At 31.3% G+C, this 17875-nt stretch overlaps 2 protein-coding genes across 2 annotated transcripts in view; one reads left to right on the forward strand and one right to left on the reverse strand.

Annotated features, from left to right (window-relative positions):
- The first annotated feature begins 1433 nt into the window (after positions 1–1433).
- Positions 1434–17767, forward strand: LOC142333241 (RNA-binding protein lark-like). Its single transcript, XM_075380231.1, has 3 exons — positions 1434–1604; positions 7718–7957; positions 17634–17767. Exons 1-3 carry the CDS (start codon positions 1470–1472, stop codon positions 17655–17657), a joined length of 399 nt encoding a protein of 132 aa, XP_075236346.1. The 5' UTR covers positions 1434–1469; the 3' UTR covers positions 17658–17767.
- The window catches only part of CheA87a (Chemosensory protein A 87a), a 54026-nt gene continuing 53816 nt past the window's right edge, over positions 17666–17875 (reverse strand). Inside the window, exon 4 of the mRNA XM_075380230.1 lies at positions 17666–17796. Coding sequence (XP_075236345.1) covers positions 17758–17796 — 39 coding nt within the window. The 3' untranslated portion in view covers positions 17666–17757. The remainder of the gene's footprint in view (positions 17797–17875) is intronic.

Genomic DNA, 17875 nt, shown 5'->3' on the forward strand with positions numbered 1-17875 from the left:
TCATATTATATCTCTTTTAGTAACTATGTATAGAAAATTGGCCTCTTTCCTAAACAGCAGTAAGGATAAAAATAAATCTTTCAAAACAGCAGACACTTTAACATTAATTTATGAAGACAAAGATTAAAATTTAGGATACAAGAATTGTGTAAAAGAAAGAAAGAAGATAGAATTAAGGGGAATTTGGCAATTTTAAGTGAGGGAGACCAATATTGCTAGATAATTAGGTTCTAAAATAGATTAATTAGATACAAATTTTAGTTAAATGTCATTGAAGAATAGGCTCAATCAGGAAACTTACAGTAACAAAATCCATTGATTAATAACAGCATTTGCCTATAACTAAATACCTCAGGATTTCAATTTTAAATATATTCAGAAAAAATATTAATTGAGAAATTAAAATAAACACCTTTTTGTTTAAATTTTAACATAATTAATATGTGTAATGTAGTTAAAGTTTTGTTACCTCACTTTATTGAGATTATATTTTATTTAACACTAGTAAGCGTGACTAGCCTGAGTAGGGAGTAAAAGTAGAAAGAGTACATCTAAGTCAACCAGTCATTTCAGAGCTTTCTGGGACGATTGGTTTGGTTTTTTATTAATAGAGGTAGATACATTTATATATATCATTAAGAAAAATAAAGAATACCAGGGCATGTTTTACGAATGAAAATAAATTACTCCATGTTCATATAAACATAGATTAGTCAGGAATCATTTGAATATGGAATTTACAAACCAATGGATATAGCAAGGCACACCATTTAATTGGCCTCCTAGGTTACCTGACGTATCACCAATGACCTATTATTTGTAGGGTCAAACTAAATCGTTATTATATGAAGAAAATTATAACAGATTTAGTGACTAAATTCTCAACAGTGAAATTATATGAATCAGTTTTCTATACTATGTGGTTCTAAAAGTAGAAGCGAGAACGTAACAATTTTCAGTAATTTAAAAGAAACATATTTTTTAATGAAATGGTAGTCATGATGGAACGGAACGTTGAATTAAAAGATGTTAAAAATATAATCTTAATCAAATTTTTCGTTTCGTCATAATTAAAAAAAAGTAATAATGACTTCTCGATTAATAATATATGCCAAAATTCTTACGAATTTTACTATTCTAGAACAAAGAAAATGAACGGCTTAGTCCCAAGGTGTACTAATTACATTGGATATCAGCTGATATTTATTTATTATCATTACCAACATGACAAAGCTGTAATACTATCGAAGACAATTTTTTTGTTGAGATATTTAATTTCAGATTAGTTCTTATTACAGTTATATTTATTTTAGGATAGTAAGTCTATATATTAATATAACCTCAACTAGTATTTCCTGAAAAATGTATTTTTTTCTTTGAAGGTTTGAAATTTTAAATATTTTTTTGAATATTAAGAAAACATTTTTCAGAGATTTATACCATTTTGTTAAGAAACATTTATAGAAATAATGTTGATAATGGATAAGAAAGCATTGTGTCGCTTCTTCCCGTGCGTTGCTGGTATCTGTTGTGACTTTAGGCTGTTGTCAGAGGGTACTTTGTTAAGTTGTTATAAAGTGAGTTTTAACAAATTTTCGCAAAGAGTAAGTTGATGTGTTTTGTATCATTAGACTTTGATTAGTTAATTTTTCACCTTAAAACATTTTGTAAACGACTGTCGGTCATCAAATTTTCAAGTTAGTGAGTTCAGAACTATTGACCAAAGATGATTTTTGAAAGCCTCGTATTGTTAAAAAAATAATAGTAGGCTGATGAAAATAATTTTACTTGGAAATATTTTTGTAAATCTAACCCAACTATGGTTTTTTTTCAGTGGTTAACATTAATGTATTATGCGTTGTGCTTCTTATTATTGTGCTTATTCGATTAATTTACAATGGTTTTGTTTCATTTCAAACTTTGTTTTATTAAATTTATTTTGTTGATTGTTTGTGGGGATAATGTTTTATAAAGCTGGTTCAGCTAATAATTCAAGTGAAATGTTAGCAAACCCAAAGTGTTCAGATAAATTCACGAAACATATATTCTCAACTTAATGAAAACAGTATAACTAACATAACACATTTAATATATTGTTTCCACTCATTTTTTAACAAATTAATTCACTTAATATCATGTTGAATTGAAGCATTACACACATTACAAGCAAAGAGCTGGATGCTAAACAGTTAAAAATGAATTGAAATTATCATTATAATCTCAGAAAGGATTAAAAATATTTCATAGAATTTAAAACTGAAAACTGTTTCAGTTGTTAAGTCTTCAGTTAATTAAGGAATAAGTAGAGGGAAAAATTTATAATTATATTTTAATCATAAAAAAAAATTTAGCTTAAAATCGTTAAACCATTGAAACTTGCAAATCAGATTGCCTGCCATTGTAAACTTTCACAATAAGATTTTTAATGTTACTTTGGCTAGATTTAGGAAATTGGTTTCTGTCACTAGAAGTGCCAAAGATGAAATTAAATTTAGTCAAAAGAGTGGGCTTTATAAGGTGCTGTAAATTCAGTAAAGGATACATGGTCGAACTGAAAGAAATATATAAAGTAGAATTTGCTCATAAATACTGAAAACCAGATCAGTTGACTGTAGCTCTACATTTCTTTGAAACTATTATAAAATTTGTTAGAAACTAGTTAAAAAATGTATGCAAATAAACAATTGTGAAATATGCTTTATCAATAATAATGTATAATTAGTCATAGGGTAATTGTTTACAATTACAGTTTCACCTCCAGTTTTGATGAAATTTGGAATATACATTATTTGGAACCAAGTTATTCGTTACAATTGAGATTTTTCATCAACTCCTTTCTCACAAGTTACATCCCTCTAAATTACACAGTACCCTCCAAATATTTTGTAATTTAACAGTGCATAACTGTAAAATACATTGTTTTACAAAGTAAATAACTTGAAAATTCAATTGATAGGTTAGGTTAGGTAACTAATGATTCTGTGTACTGAACTTTGTACAATATAAACATAACCCTAATGCTTGCATTGCTCATCAACTTCATCTAATTAAACTTAAATATTAAATTGACCAATTATTACATCGAGTTCATAATTATATATCACAAACATTATTTAATCGAAAATAATATATTTTGTACAAATTTAATGTTACTAACTTAACCTTGACCTAAACCTAACTAAACTCAGTTGAATTTCACTTAAGCCAAGTTACGTACTCTGTAAATAATATATATTGCTGGTGCATTCCATTTTAATTCAACAAATGATCAATGCATCACTATTTTTGATTATATTTGGTATATAACTAACCTACCTTGTAGTGGCCAAAAAATATTTTTTTATTAGTTTTCAGGCTATCACATTGTGTTTGTAGAATGGCATAAGGGTTCTTGCTACCCCAAATATGACAATTATGATGAACACAGTTAACACCACTGAACAAATACACATACATCACTTTATTTCTGTGTTGTGCAGCGGTAATACATGCATGAGTTGCACAGAGAGAATATCATCAAAGATTTCGGATTGGTAGGATTTCCAGCCACAGAAAATTTGCTTGAATGTTTTTGTGCTTATATACCACTTCATCACTGCCTTGATATTACTTCATATACTGCTGCACAGCAAGAACCATATTCTGTTAGTGAAGAAGAAATCTTAATTCAACACATTGAACGTAACCTGGGCATGTGTACCAGAAGAATCCTAGTTCTCCTACTAGGAAGTGTGTTCCTGCAATTTTTAAAAATTAGTTGTTTTATAATTTTTTACATTATTGATAAATTCTCATTTTAACTTTGTAAATGCAAATTCTTTTGTGCTTAATTTGCAGATGAAAAATTGTGTTCATCATTAGAGTAAAATATTATGACTAATGCATTTAAAAAAAAAATTATTGATTTACTGTTGATGGTGCATTATACAAACTTTTCCCTAATCTTTTCAAGGAGTACTAGTTAATTTTGAGGAGTACCAAGTAGAGAGTTAATTTTGTACAGTTCATTCATTTGAATGTGGTTGTGTGTTCAAATCTTTTATTTATATTGAATCTAGAGTAGGGAGGTCTTATGTTTTTGTACTGTTTTTGATTTTTTGGTTTCCCTTGTTGGAAAAGAGAAATTATTAAAGAGGTAGTTGGTTGAAAACATACAGTATTTATACATATAAAAAAAGCAAATCAATTTTAGTATTTAAAGGAAGATAATGGTACAAAGGCTTAGTTTATTTTAGTTCTTTTAGAACATATTATTCATTAGATCAGTAGTTATGATGATATGGATTCATTCATTTATTAGATGTTTCCATAGATTGAGATAAGAGAAAATGGTTGTCAGATATGAAAAAACCACCCTCTACCCAAAAATATCTCAATCTAATTAAAAGTGTTCCATTGTTTGCATATGGATGATAGTAACAAAGTTGATGCCATATTATATTTGTTTGTTAGAAATTACAGTATGAAGAACAAGCAGGTTGTCGGTTCATTGATGTCTATTAGTGCTTTAAATGATGATGAACTGAACATAATGATTGCCAACTGCCACTGAGGGGAAGCTCGGTCTGATTCCAATGAACGAGCTGGCTTTGCTGGAGATCAGCTCCTGCACCCACAACCCTTCTCTAGGACTACCTTTGTTTTCTGTAGAAGCTTTGTTTTCCCGACTATTTTTTTTATTAAAAATTTACCTCTTAATATAACAGGTTTTTCAAAAAGGATACAACCCTTAGATTAAGATAGAAGTCACACTTAGGTAAATTTTATTTCTCCCTACTTGTCAGTTGGCAACTATGTACTCAAGTTAACAGCTTGTAAAACTGTTGTAACATCCTTATTATGCACAAGTGCTTTACCGTATAAATTCATCTATTGTGTTAAAGACTTATCGTGTTTAATATTGAGACTTATTGCACATATAAATCTTATAGACGAGTAAAAGGCGAGTTTCGGATAGAATTTTCCAATTCTCAGTTCTTAATAAAGTATTGCGTTCAATTAATAAATTTTGTGAGACTGGGAAGTGTACACAATTAACAGTAACAGTCGTCCTGTGCAAAGCACAGGACGACTGTTACTGTTAAGGTAGAAGTTCTGGAGGATGTGAAAGAATGTTGTGTGACTTGCTTGCCCACTATGTCGCTCAGAAAGTTATCTTCAGGCTGTGCTTTCACTATCTACTGCTTTCAGGGCTACTAAAAAATTTGTGACAAAGGCTTATTGTATCTGTGTTGTTCAAGAACTGAAAGAAAGTAGACCGTGGAAATTGTTTACAGTTTTGTTCTTTTGTTGATGACAACTGTATTGAAATTTTGGATCGTGTTTATTTCAGTAATGAGGCATGGTTTCCCTCAGATAACTACATTAAAGCCAAAACCTCCGGATATGTAGCGCTGAAAATCTTCACTCGTTTCATGGGTTACCATAACACACATGTTACACGTATGTAAAATTGGTGTTTGGTGTGCGATCTCGTGGCATAGCCCTTTATTTTTTGACAATCTGTAGATGGTATGGTTTATTGCAACTTAATTGCCATAAGATTTACATGAATGAGAATATTGGTTGTAGCAGGGTAACGCAACATGTCATACTGCTAATGAAATGACGGATATTTTTAACGCTTGATAATTTTTTGGCCATAGTTTGATATCAAAAGTGTTGTGGCCTCCCAGATCTTACACCAGCAGACCTTAGTTTTTAAAAATAATCCTCATACATTTGACAACTTGAAAGCGAGATTTCAAACATTGCTAAGCAAACATTACGAAAAGTGGTTGCAAATGTTATGAAATGTGTATGAACCTGCATTGCAATCACAGGAAACCATTTTGAACATCTATTGCAAAGTTATTATAGGTAATTTTGAATATTGTTGTATGCCTTTTATTAACATTAATATTTTTGTAATAAATACATGTCAAAGTGGTTGCATCCTTTTTTAAACACCTGTTATTTTAACCAGGAAAAAATTCATGTAACTATCAATATTTTGGTATTCTATTTCTGAAACGTTCAGCCAGAAGATTCTGGAGAAATTGCAAAGGATCTACATGCAATGGGCTTGAGTGGGAAAAAGATACCAGCTAATAGTTTAAAATACATTAAAATATCAGCTTCTTCAATTTTGAACATTGAGTATGAGAGTTCTTTACAAGGTCAAAAAGATAAGAACCCAGTTCAGAGCTATAGTAAATCATAAAACCACAGATAAGATTTTAATTGTAAAATCTACACAACACTGATGTTTTAATGAGTAATTTGATGCAGAAATTTAAAAAAAAGCAAAGTTTGCATCTACCTCCACTAATAATAAAAAAGTTTAATCTGGCAATCTTTTGTAATTTATAAGTTGCAATCTTTTCTAAGTTTCAACTTACTTATGACTATTGTGATTTGACATTAACAAAATTTTCTTTGTGTATTGACTGTTGACAAGTGGAGCTGTTGATTTTTTTAAGGCATTTTCATATTTTCTGTTAATTTAGATATTTTCTAATCTGTTAATTTTGATATTTACCAGCCATGGCATGTTTTTTAATAGGAATATTCTTGTTTTTTATATTACAATATCAATTAGGCGTATCAGGAGATAAGATGTTGGTTAAGCTATCCTTGCTATTGTATTTTGGCTTTTTATTTCTTAACTTATCACTCCATTTTATAATCTATTTACCTTCTATTTTATAACTATAAATTGTTTATGTACGATGATTCTGTTTATGAAGTGATATATATGTTGCATGCTGTAGTGAAATTTTAACTGAGATCAAGGTAGCTTGGTGTACCATTTATAACATGTCCCTGTTATACAGCAATGCTTAATCACACACTGCTGCAGCAATCAAACAAAAAATTGCAGTACAGCCCAGACTAGTTGCTTGAACCACTCCAGACTATTGAGAGGTCAGTAGTTTAAAGGTGAAAACTTTAAAGTGTGTCATTTTGGGCATTTAAAGACGCATACTTCAAATAAAATAAAAAATGAAGCAAAAGTATTTATATAAGCAAAAATGAACCCTCTGCAAATCTTGTTTTGGTATGACCGTGTACTCGCATGTCATGTTTTTTTCTGGAGATTACACTGTCTAGTTTTCATGTGGCTGTGTAATACTCATACATCTTATTTTACTGGATGTGAATAACATAAAAAAAAAAAAAAAAGAAGTAACTTTCAATGGTAACTTGAATTTTGCTCACAGAAAATAATTACTGGTTTTTTTTATCCCTAGCTGGCATTTGGATCGGATTGACTACTAAGCCTGTATGCTGCTGCGGATGCCAATGTTTTTCTGATTTCAACAAATAAAACACTTCCACGCATGGTGGTCCATAGCTGTTGTTGTCCTGGCCTCATTAAGGTTTAGCCTACTGTTTTTTATATCATCATTGATGCGCTTGATCCATGGTTTCTTTGGAGCTATTTGTTGGACTCTCCAACGGGCGGGTTGTTTATGCCAGAGGAGTTTGTATGGTAGTTGGTTTCCACTCATTCTGGTGACCCCTTCCCTAGTAGTCCCCCATCTGGAGATCCAAACAGGAGACTAGTTTACCTCTGGAATATTTTACCAAGGAAGGTGCCTCCATCTGTTAAATGAAAATGCAGAGCTACATTTTTTGGAAAAATAATAATATAATAAAAAAAATAAAAATAAAAAGCTGCTCAGTTCATATTTGATTATAAAGTATTATATGTTATACTGTGATTGTGTTACAGCATATGGAAAATCAGGAATTTGGTCGTGATGCCATTCAAAATCTTAAAGTGTATCTAATAAAGGGAACTGCTATGATTGTTAAAAGTGTTGCTACTAGTTGTAAGGAACCTCAGACTGCTACTACTAAATTGTTCGTCGGTAATCTATCTGATAAAACTAAAGCACCACAAGTGACAGCTTTGTTTGCTAAATATGGCACTGTGGTTGAATGTGATATATTGCACAACTATGGTTTTGTGGTAAGTAAATATATATTTTTTTTAATTTGAGCTTAAATTGTATCATATTTCCTGAGCTTTGACTCCTGCCAAGTGGACTTCCTGGACCACTATAAATTTCATTCTGTGTGTACATTTCCTTGGGTGATATCCTACTGCATCAATCACAGGAATGTTATGCATCTCTTACATTGTGTCAAGTACTCAGTTTATATGAGCGCCTTGATTGCAGACTTTGTCATACTTAACCTAGATGACAGCAAATCAGTATTTCATTTCATTGCAGTAGAACAGTCCATTTGCTATTCATTAGACAAATAAAGCACCATACTATATCTATCCAGGTTTTTTTTCTTTCTGTGTTAAGCACATTAGTAATCATGCAATTGCTTCTAAGGGAGATATTTTGGGTTACCCATGGGTCAAAATATTCTTTGTTTTAAATAGCATTTTTAAGTTTAAGGATGCTTTGATTATGGTGGTGGTGGTAGTGGTGAATTTATTAGAATAAATTTAGAAATTAACTACTTTTGTTAATTGCATTGTCATTCTAGTTTTTAATTTCCATTCTAGCATTATGTCAAATGATGTCAACAACTGTGTCAAAAGATTAAACGGGTGTGTTGTAAATGGAAAAAGGATCAGAGTTAACTTGTTACCGACCTGATATGGGTGATCTTGAACTTCAGGTATAATATAGTTTTGAAATCCAGTCAAACTATTTCTGATAGTCAACCTTTCTGTAATCTAAAATTCTTTAAGACATAAATGGTTCCAAAAAAATATTTACTTTAATCTTTATTGTAAAAGGTAAAATTCTTTAATAGGTCGATACCAGTTTTCAACACGTGAAACTAAATGTAAATTTCTACTAGCTTAGTGTAAATAAACCAAACACTATAAATCTTTCATTGCAAATTTTACTTACTTATATTTCTGTTATCAATCTTAGTGCAGTAACTATAACTGTAATTTTTTGTTGACAAATAATCAAATATAAATAGTTATGTAAAACGTTCATTACAATCTATTTGTGATTTATAAAACTTGTTATTACGATTATAAATTATTTTTCTTTTAATCGTATTGATACTTGTTTTAAGTTTCTGAATTGGAAAGACATGTTTAATTAATTGTTAATTAATATTAAAAGTTACTTACTCTCTGTTACGCTTTACTCTCTCTCTCTCTCTCTCTCTCTCTCTCTCTCTCTCTCTCTCTCTCTGTTACTTACTATATATATGTTACTATAGAATTCATCTTCATCTTTCTAGCTACTAATCACTTCTTCCACTTCAAGCTTTTCAATTAACGTTGGTACAATCTGGCAGGGTAATGTTTCCTCTTACTTTATCCAATCCTGAAATTTAAAGCTATTTGACTGTGATTATTGTATTCTCTTAACATTAAATAAAAAAAACGACTATCCTGGAAAGTATTGTCATTTTGTAGAATTCATTTAATTCATTTGTTTTATTAAATCCTCAATTGATTAACAGTAAAGTTACTTTACTGTTCATTAACTCCACCTCTGTTATGTATGCTTTTAGTTTTACAAATTTTTTTCCTCCTTTTATCTTGTGTTTTGACTTTTGTTAAATTTGTCAGAATTTAATTTTGTTATTGTTCTAATAATTTTCTTAAGTTTATTTTTATACTCTTACCGCTACTATTGAGTGGAAGTTGAGTTTATAGTTGCATTTTCCCTCCACAGAAATGTCTCGTTTGTTGATTTAACTAAGAAAAAAATCATTTTTTTTAAAGCAATTTATCTTTTAAAAAGGAGTTTGGACTAAATAATTTAAAATTAAATTCAGCTGCAGAACTAGCATATGTAGTGTTGCTGCCTTTTTAGTGCAGCAGGTCTACTATTGCATACTGTAGTCTACTAATGTATTCAGTGCATATGTAACAATGGTGAAAAGGAGGTCTGTGCTATTATTTAATAACAAATGTGCAAAGTTAGCTGCAGTTGAAAGCCATTTGCGAAGTGTATACTTCAGTAAGATTTCAGTTAGCTAGAAACTGGAAATCCATTTGTCACATTGTAAAGTTTATGAAGAGTTGGGTATAATGGTACAAATGTACAGCGTGTATGGAAATGAACTGAAGTTATGATAAAGACTGAAGTGGCTGGCTGTCTAGAGAGTAATGAATTAGCTAAGAAGATTGATGATATTTTTTTGTCGGTCTTATTCACTTAAAGAAATCTTAGTAACGGTTAGGGTTTTGTGCCTACTGGGTTTTGAAATTTTCACAAGCCAGTAAAAATTTTCAGTCCAGTATTACAGGATTGAAATGAAGGTGAAATTAATATGGGCAGTAAGACATGGGTTTCATATATAAACAAAAAAAGTAAAAAAATCTGTCTGTGGAGTCAGGGCTGTACTTTAATCATAGAGAAAACCTTGATACTGTCTACAAATTGTTGACACAAAATATTATCAGAAAATTCTGATAATTATTTTGGATCAGAAGAAGAATCTAATCGGTTGATTTCATGGAATTTGACATGATAATCAACTTTCCATTCAAAATAAAAATTGTTCTGTAGTATAATTTTTTGTTTGACAATGACCTTCTGTCATATTTGCACCCCAAAGCCTTCATACTTAGGCTTTGGTGCAAACAGTTGGGTTGAAAGTTTTTTATTTTTTTAGGTCAACTTAAATAAAAGATGTATGCCTTAAATTTTGAAGGTAGGCCAAATTTTAAGGTTTTTACTTAGTTGTTAGTTCAAAAAATCAATATTTTGTAAATTGAGATAGTATTATATTTTGTCTTGTTTATTTATCTTATATTATAAGGATTCATTTTTATTTATTCTGTTTATTTTAAAGTTGAATTTTCTAATCAAAAGATTGACAAATTGTACTGAAAACAGTGTTACATGATATTGAAAGTTGTTCAGTAATTATTTTTCATTTGATGTTTAGAATTTTATTTTCTATTGTTTTTATATCTGTAGAAATAAGTTGGTTTTGCTTCACTTTCATTTTTTAAGGCATAACATACATTGTAAATAGTATATTTATTTCATCATTATTGTTTAATGCTAATTAGTCATTTATTAAAGAAATTTTGATAAACGGAGTAATTCAAAATTGCAAATTTAGTTCATATAAATGTAGGCTAGAAAATTGTTCATTAGTGGGTTTTGGCTTGCAAAAGCTCTGCTTTTTGTTCGCTCTGTGAAATTAAAACAATTATACTAAAATTCTTACAATACAAATCTAGGGATAATTTTGGTGCTTCCTTATGCTTTTATCTAAGAAATTGAATAAAGTGGTTCCATACTTCTGTCCCGCTTAGGTTTTAAGAAGGTAGAACACAAAACCGTTTTGTCAGAAAATAGACATTTTTGGGTTGGAATAAAATAACTTTGTTTATATATTTATATCGGATTTTTGGTTTGTAAGAAAAAACCTTCAGAAATTCAGAGGATATTATGTTCCAAAGTTATATTGTTATGTTCCCAACATATACAAAATCTGCCATTTTGTATTTTTAACATATAAATTGAGTGGTTAATTGTATTAAGCTGAAAACTGCTAGAGTACAAATTTTAATTTGTAATGAAAGAAAAAAATGGGTTTTTTCATTTGAACCTACAAATTATGGCCCCAAAAATTTTTTAATTAATATATTTACAACCACTGGTTTATTTAAATGTTAAAAAAAAAAAAAATGTTAAGCCTCTCATGACAAAGAAATAACACCTTATTTATTCAAATCCATTCATAAATAACAAAGTTAAAACAAACTTTGATGAAGTAACTTTCTTGAAGTAAGTCACTAGTTTAAAAAACCAGTTTTCATTTCGTTCTGAATAAAATTAAATAACTTGAAGCAATCTCAACTGGAATAATTTTATTAATGTTATATATAATAAATTATAATAATCTAATATATTGAAAATATTGCATACAGTAAAATCATATTGAAACCATAAAAATGTATAATAATAAATAATATTAATATTGAAAAATAATTTACATTAAAACAGATTTGTAAAGGGAAATAAAAACTAATACCCAGTTTGTCTTTTGCTATTGATCAGGTGAATATCTGTGTTGTAAAAGTTTACACACAAGTCAACAAAAAAAAAATAATTGAACTAGATAAAAGTAAGTAAATTAGAATGTATTTTTTATGCTGATTCTTAAAATGAAATTTTTATTCTACATCGCCCTGAGATTTTTAATTATGACTCTTTAAAATAACTTCTTAAAGGACTAATCAACCTTGATGTTTTGCAAAAAGTTTTTTTCATAAAATTTTTCTATTGATTTTCATACTTGTGTACTTAATCTTCATTTTTTAAATTAATATTTCAAAGACAAAAAATAATTACTGATCAGAAACAGTCAAAAGATGTGGTAAAAACAGTAAAAAACAGATTTTTGAAGTCTAATTTTTGATCTAGGATAAGACAGGTGGTTTAATTAAAACCATTTTAAAGATTGTTTCTTTATGAATTAGCTTAGCATTCAGTTACTGTTCTGCATCTGTTTGTTTACTGTATTGGATAGCAAAAGTTTGTTTGGATAGCAAAACATATTGTTTTTTTGTCGAAAATGGCAAAATTTCTTCTTTATTGTGAATGTTAATAGTGTACTGTGTAATTCGAGGTCTTTCCTTTCTAATTCGTGGTCAATTATTAGTGCGTTAGTAAATTAGGTTAACCCACTCCACGGGGTTAGTCTACTGGTGAACTCATCACAAATCACCTGATTTCAAAGTCGAGAATTAAAGGTTCAAATCCTTGTAATGGACCTTTTATATGGATACATATTACCCTCATTCATCCTCTGAAGTAATACCGTATGGTGGTTCCAGAGGCTAAACTGAAAAAGAAAGTAGTCAAGTTAGGTTATGTTTGGTAGGCATGTTTTCTTTTTTTTGGTCCTCATGTGTTTTCAAATGTAACTGTCAACCACAATTACCAACTAAATATTCGTTGTAGTTTATTTACAGATTTAGTTTTTCGTCTAACATATCAGTAGTTTTTTTGGTAGTAGTATACAGTTGCTCTTTCATTATGGGTCAAAAACAGTCAACCAAAAACGAAAAGAATATTTATAATTCTGAGAAAAATAAACCTACAGGCCACAATGGTGTAGAGAAATTTTGTCAAATAATTCCCCACCAAACTTTTCACAATCGCATGTAATTTATTCAGCTTGTAAATTTAATTTGAATCCAGTCTTTGTTAGCTTGTTCCTAACAAAACTTTAGATGTTGCTATTAGCTATGATGGTACATGGCATAGGAGAGGGTACATCAAATTATGGAGTTGGGTGTGTATGTTAATTAATTAATAAGTAACATAATATAATTAGTGTTAACACTATACTATAGTGTTAACACACTATTGTCAAAGTTGTGCCGTAACTAAAAATCAGTTAGGAGAAAACAGGCCTGAGTTTTTCTTCTAAGTATAAGGGGCACCAGCCTGAATGTATCCAAAATTATGATGGGTAGTCCCCAAATATGGAGACTGTTGCTGCAGAGATGCTGTGGAAGCGGTTTTTTCCTATAAGTTACGGTAATCCGTAACTTTTTTTTTTTTTCAAATATTAGTAAGGAAATATTAAACAGGTAATAATGGCTACCTTACACCACTGCCTCCACTGAACAAGAACCAAAGCGCATGAAATGTTTGTAGGCAATGAGAGTAGGTGTTTCTACAAGAGTCTTGACTTATGGTGAAAAACCCGGAAGTCATAATGACAATATCCACACACCACTCAACACAATAGTTTTTAAGATATGTTGCCCCAATATATCAGATTAGTTGATCTCATTGTTGGAATGATATACCCAAGGGCGCACACAATGTCAGTGAAAAATCTTAAAATGTAATTTAGTAATGTGGATACTAGTTTCATTTTTAGTCATTTCTAGTTTATATTTTATGTAATTTTTTTTTAATACAGGTGGAAATTAAAAAAATATACTATAGTTTATACATTATCCCTACATTAAAAAAAAAAATCATTAGACCTTGTGAAAAAGTAACATATGATGTTCTGAAATTATAAGAGTTGTTGACATTTTTCTGGGGAGTAATATGCTTGTACAATAGGAATTATTTACCGAGGTTACAGGTGTTTTGCATTGAAATAATTTTTTTTTTTAATTTGGGTTGATTACTCCCTGACATAATAGAATACAAAAATAATAATTACAGTAAAATTCGTACCTTTATTTATAGACATTTATGTTTTTCATTTCTTTTTTCTTATTTTCTTTTTGTGCTGAGTGAATTCTCTTTTTATCAAGCAGCAAGTCACTCATCATAGATTCATCCCATCTGCCTTGATAATGTTGTTCCATCTGCAATATATCATCGTGGAACCTTCTCCAAGTGTAAAAGGAAAAAATCCAGAATGTAAAAAAAGAATTTTCAATGACATTCTGTAGCCTAAATTTTTGTAGTTCACTAAGAGTGAATTTGGCTTCACTTAATTGTGAAAAACTCTCAGTTAAATATTTAAACCCACTTTCACCTTTATCTAATGCTTTTACAAAATCCTCAAGTCTATGTAAAGAGGTTGTAAAATAATAATAATAGTCTGCTTTGACAAGGGGGATATAGACAACATTCTCCTTTCGTGGGGTAAACTGATATATTTTTGGCCAGTCTTTAACTGTGTAATGTTTATCTCCAGCCAGACCACCACACAAACACAAGAAATATATATTTTGTAAAGAGACTGAGAAGCCATATCACTTAGGTCAGCAATGAATTCGCTATGAGTTTTAAAATTTTTGATATTTTTCTTGTTTCTTTCATTCCTACAGCATGTGCTACTGGTATAGAAGAAAACTTATTCGAGTAATGCAACAACACTGCCTTTCTTTTTGATGAGTATAGATAAACACCAATCATGAATAACATATTCAATGTCCAGTTCAGACATTGGCCCCTTAATATCATAGCAGGAACAAATTAAACCATCTCTTCTAAAATATTTAACTAAATTTTTGTTTTGATTTCTGTATATTGAAATTTTAGTATCCTTGTTTAAGGATATGCGGGCAACGCTGCCGAGTCATTATGCAAAACTATAAAGAAAAAGATTGTGAGAGCTGATGTGACCTTCAAAGGGTAGGTCGATTAGAAGTTTTTCACCCACATAAAGGACTTTGTTGGTGAGATCATGTACCGAGATGTGCAAGTGATTTAGGGGATAAAACTTCAGTGTTGGTTATGTAGTGATGTAGGGGATAAAACCTCAGTGTTGGTTATGTCCCTCAGGCTGGCTCTTTGCAGTACCCAGAAGACAACCATGGAGCTGCTAGTGGATGCTGCATGCTGCTCATCAGCTCCACACTATTGGCAGGATCCAAATCTGGTAAGCCAGTTGCCATGTCACCAGAAGGAGGAAGAATCCAAATGTTTTAGATGCTGGGATACAATCCATCTTGCCTGTAAACTGCAAGAGGCCTGACCAATCAGCACTTTTTGTCGAAGTGCAAAGAAATACAAAATGTGCAGCCTGGGAAGTTGAGCTACAGGACTGGTAGTAAAGAGTGCCATAAAAGTAAATGAAAATCTTCCAAATCAATACAAACAGGAGCTGGAGAGTCTATGATTTGGTATCAGAGATTGCAAGAAAGGAAAAACCAGACTTCAGCTCTGCAACGAGCCAAGTATAGCATTGGCCACTGAGAGTGAGTGGGTCTGTGATGCTGACAGCATCACCACCATTATCGAGGACTCTAGTGTCTTGCAGATAATTTGCCCTGACAGAGGTTCAGGCTGTGCCTGGCTAGACACTTTGAAGGCCCTGTTGTTCAGTTGCTGTATCTTGCTGAACTGTGTATTTGATGCCTTCAAACATTACCTGGATGGTTTACTGGAGGAGGTAGGTAGACAGTCAGTTAATGTTAAAAGGAGGCAATTTCAATGCTAATAACCCTTTGTGGGGCAGAATGGTTAGTTACTGCTGTGGTACTGTCTACAAGACGATGATCGCTGAGGCGGGATTCACCTGCCTTAATCAAGGTTACACTCTTACTTTCAACAGAGGTGAGTCTGCCTCCTATATTGGTATTACGTTCTTGAGACCCAGGGGGAGTGGGAAGTCCTGTAGGACGAGACACTATCATATCACACCATGATTCTGTATAAGTCCTTTTGAGAGGGGGCAGCAGAAGGTCTCTTGTCTTGTAGTCAGTTTTTTACTTCCTTCCTGACTAAATTCCTGGCACGTCTGTGATATCAACTTCAGATCCTGAGAGCCTCTCTAGCATCGTAGTTGATAACCTTCAAGGAAACTCAACCGAGTGGTCAGGCAAGCCACTATATGAAACGTGCCTGTTTCTACACTGTCTAGAAAAATAGATAGACAACCTTGCATGAGTGCAAGGTGAGCTCAAAAGGACTAACAGGATCTGAAGTATGAGATCTCAAGGACCAAATGGCAGAAATGGAGAGAACTGCAATACCAAAGTGGCATGAATAAGCTGTGCAGTAAATAGGTGCTGTGTTTGCTCATGCCTGACCAAAAACAGTACCAAAAAACATTTTAAGTGAATTTTTCCAGCCCTTTTGGCGCAATTCAGAGGAATTTTTACGTTGATTTGTGATAAGTTTATGAAATTGATCTGGCTCCAGCGACTTTCACTTGTTTCCTAACCCAAAAAAATTGCTTTGAGGGAAAAGATTTTCGACCAATAATGAAGTTTTTGCCGCCATAGATGGTTATTTTGAGTCGGGTAAATCGATATACTGAACTGACATAAGCGCTTTTGTCAAAAGCTGACATTGATGACTTGAAAAGTAAATCAAACTGTACCTAGAAAAATGTTTCCCTATCCAGGCCCAGAACTTTTCACCCCCACCTTCATACTTAATGTTTATATTCATACTGAGTATTAAATTAAAAAAAAAAAATTAATTACTCTATTTCAGCCATGTAAATTACAAAATGAAAGTACCTTAGTAGGTTTTGTGGACAGTAAAATGTATTTTGCAATAAATTAATGATTGTACAACACCTAAAACATCTTTTCCTACCCAAATTTAAAGGTGAAGTAAGATAAAATACTAACAGATAAAGCCGAACATAGTGAACCAATTGCTGTCTTTATCACCAGTTGTAAGAACACTGGGTGTAATTGAGTGAATTGTGTGCTACTGGCATTTTTTGATGTCTAATGAATAACAGTTTCACGTGTACTTAATTATTGTAGAGCTAAATATAACATTAATATAATTATTATATGCCTGTCTACACTAGATTCCTTGCACTAAGTTAGCCTCCACTTCCCTTTAGCCTAGAAATAATTTTTGAGTCTCTGATAGCTCTTATATCGTTTTAGATTTTCACTGATTTGTCGCTCAATTTTTTGTCTCATAATTTTATCTTGAGTCAACCAGCCTGGTGGACTTGTGATTTGGCAGTGATGAAGCAGCAGTCTGTGTCGACTCAGGAGAGCTGCACAACGGGAAGGTGATTCTGGTAAGTGGCGACAGCTCTTCTTGCAAATTATCACAGGGAGAGGGCCAGGCACTATCATTATATTAGGTCCTCTAAGTGTAAGGAAATAAGGAGCAAGGAAATAATTGAACGCGATCAAAAACTGTATTGTATTTAATTGTGCTTATTCATTTAATATGTCATGTGTTCTACTGAACACAATTCTTTATAGTGTGCATAAATAATAGCGTTATTTTTTATTTCAGTGGATTTATAATTCATATCGATGAAATGTTTGGCAAGTGTTGATATGTTCCTACAGATGGATTTTAGCTGCTCAATTCTTAATAATTTATTTGTATGTCCTTAAAACTATAAACAAAGTCCACATCAACTCGCATTGTTACCAAGATGATGCATACATGTCATCTGTAAAATAAAATGTAAGTAAGATTATTTAATATGTTTAAATGGAATATGGTGTAGAACCAAGTTACACTACCAAAGT

Source organism: Lycorma delicatula, chromosome 12 (assembly GCF_047948215.1).
Source record: "Lycorma delicatula isolate Av1 chromosome 12, ASM4794821v1, whole genome shotgun sequence".
In the NCBI taxonomy this organism is placed as follows: Eukaryota; Metazoa; Arthropoda; class Insecta; order Hemiptera; family Fulgoridae; genus Lycorma; species Lycorma delicatula.

Bases quoted from the DNA above. Each gene is read 5' to 3' on its own strand.
- LOC142333241 (XM_075380231.1), top strand. From the start codon at position 1,470: ATGTTGATAATGGATAAGAAAGCATTGTGTCGCTTCTTCCCGTGCGTT. The intron at 1,605-7,717 runs GTAAGTTGATGT...ATTGTGTTACAG, and splicing joins TTAACAAATTTTCGCAAAGA to CATATGGAAAATCAGGAATT. The intron at 7,958-17,633 runs GTAAGTAAATAT...TTTTTATTTCAG, and splicing joins TGCACAACTATGGTTTTGTG to TGGATTTATAATTCATATCG.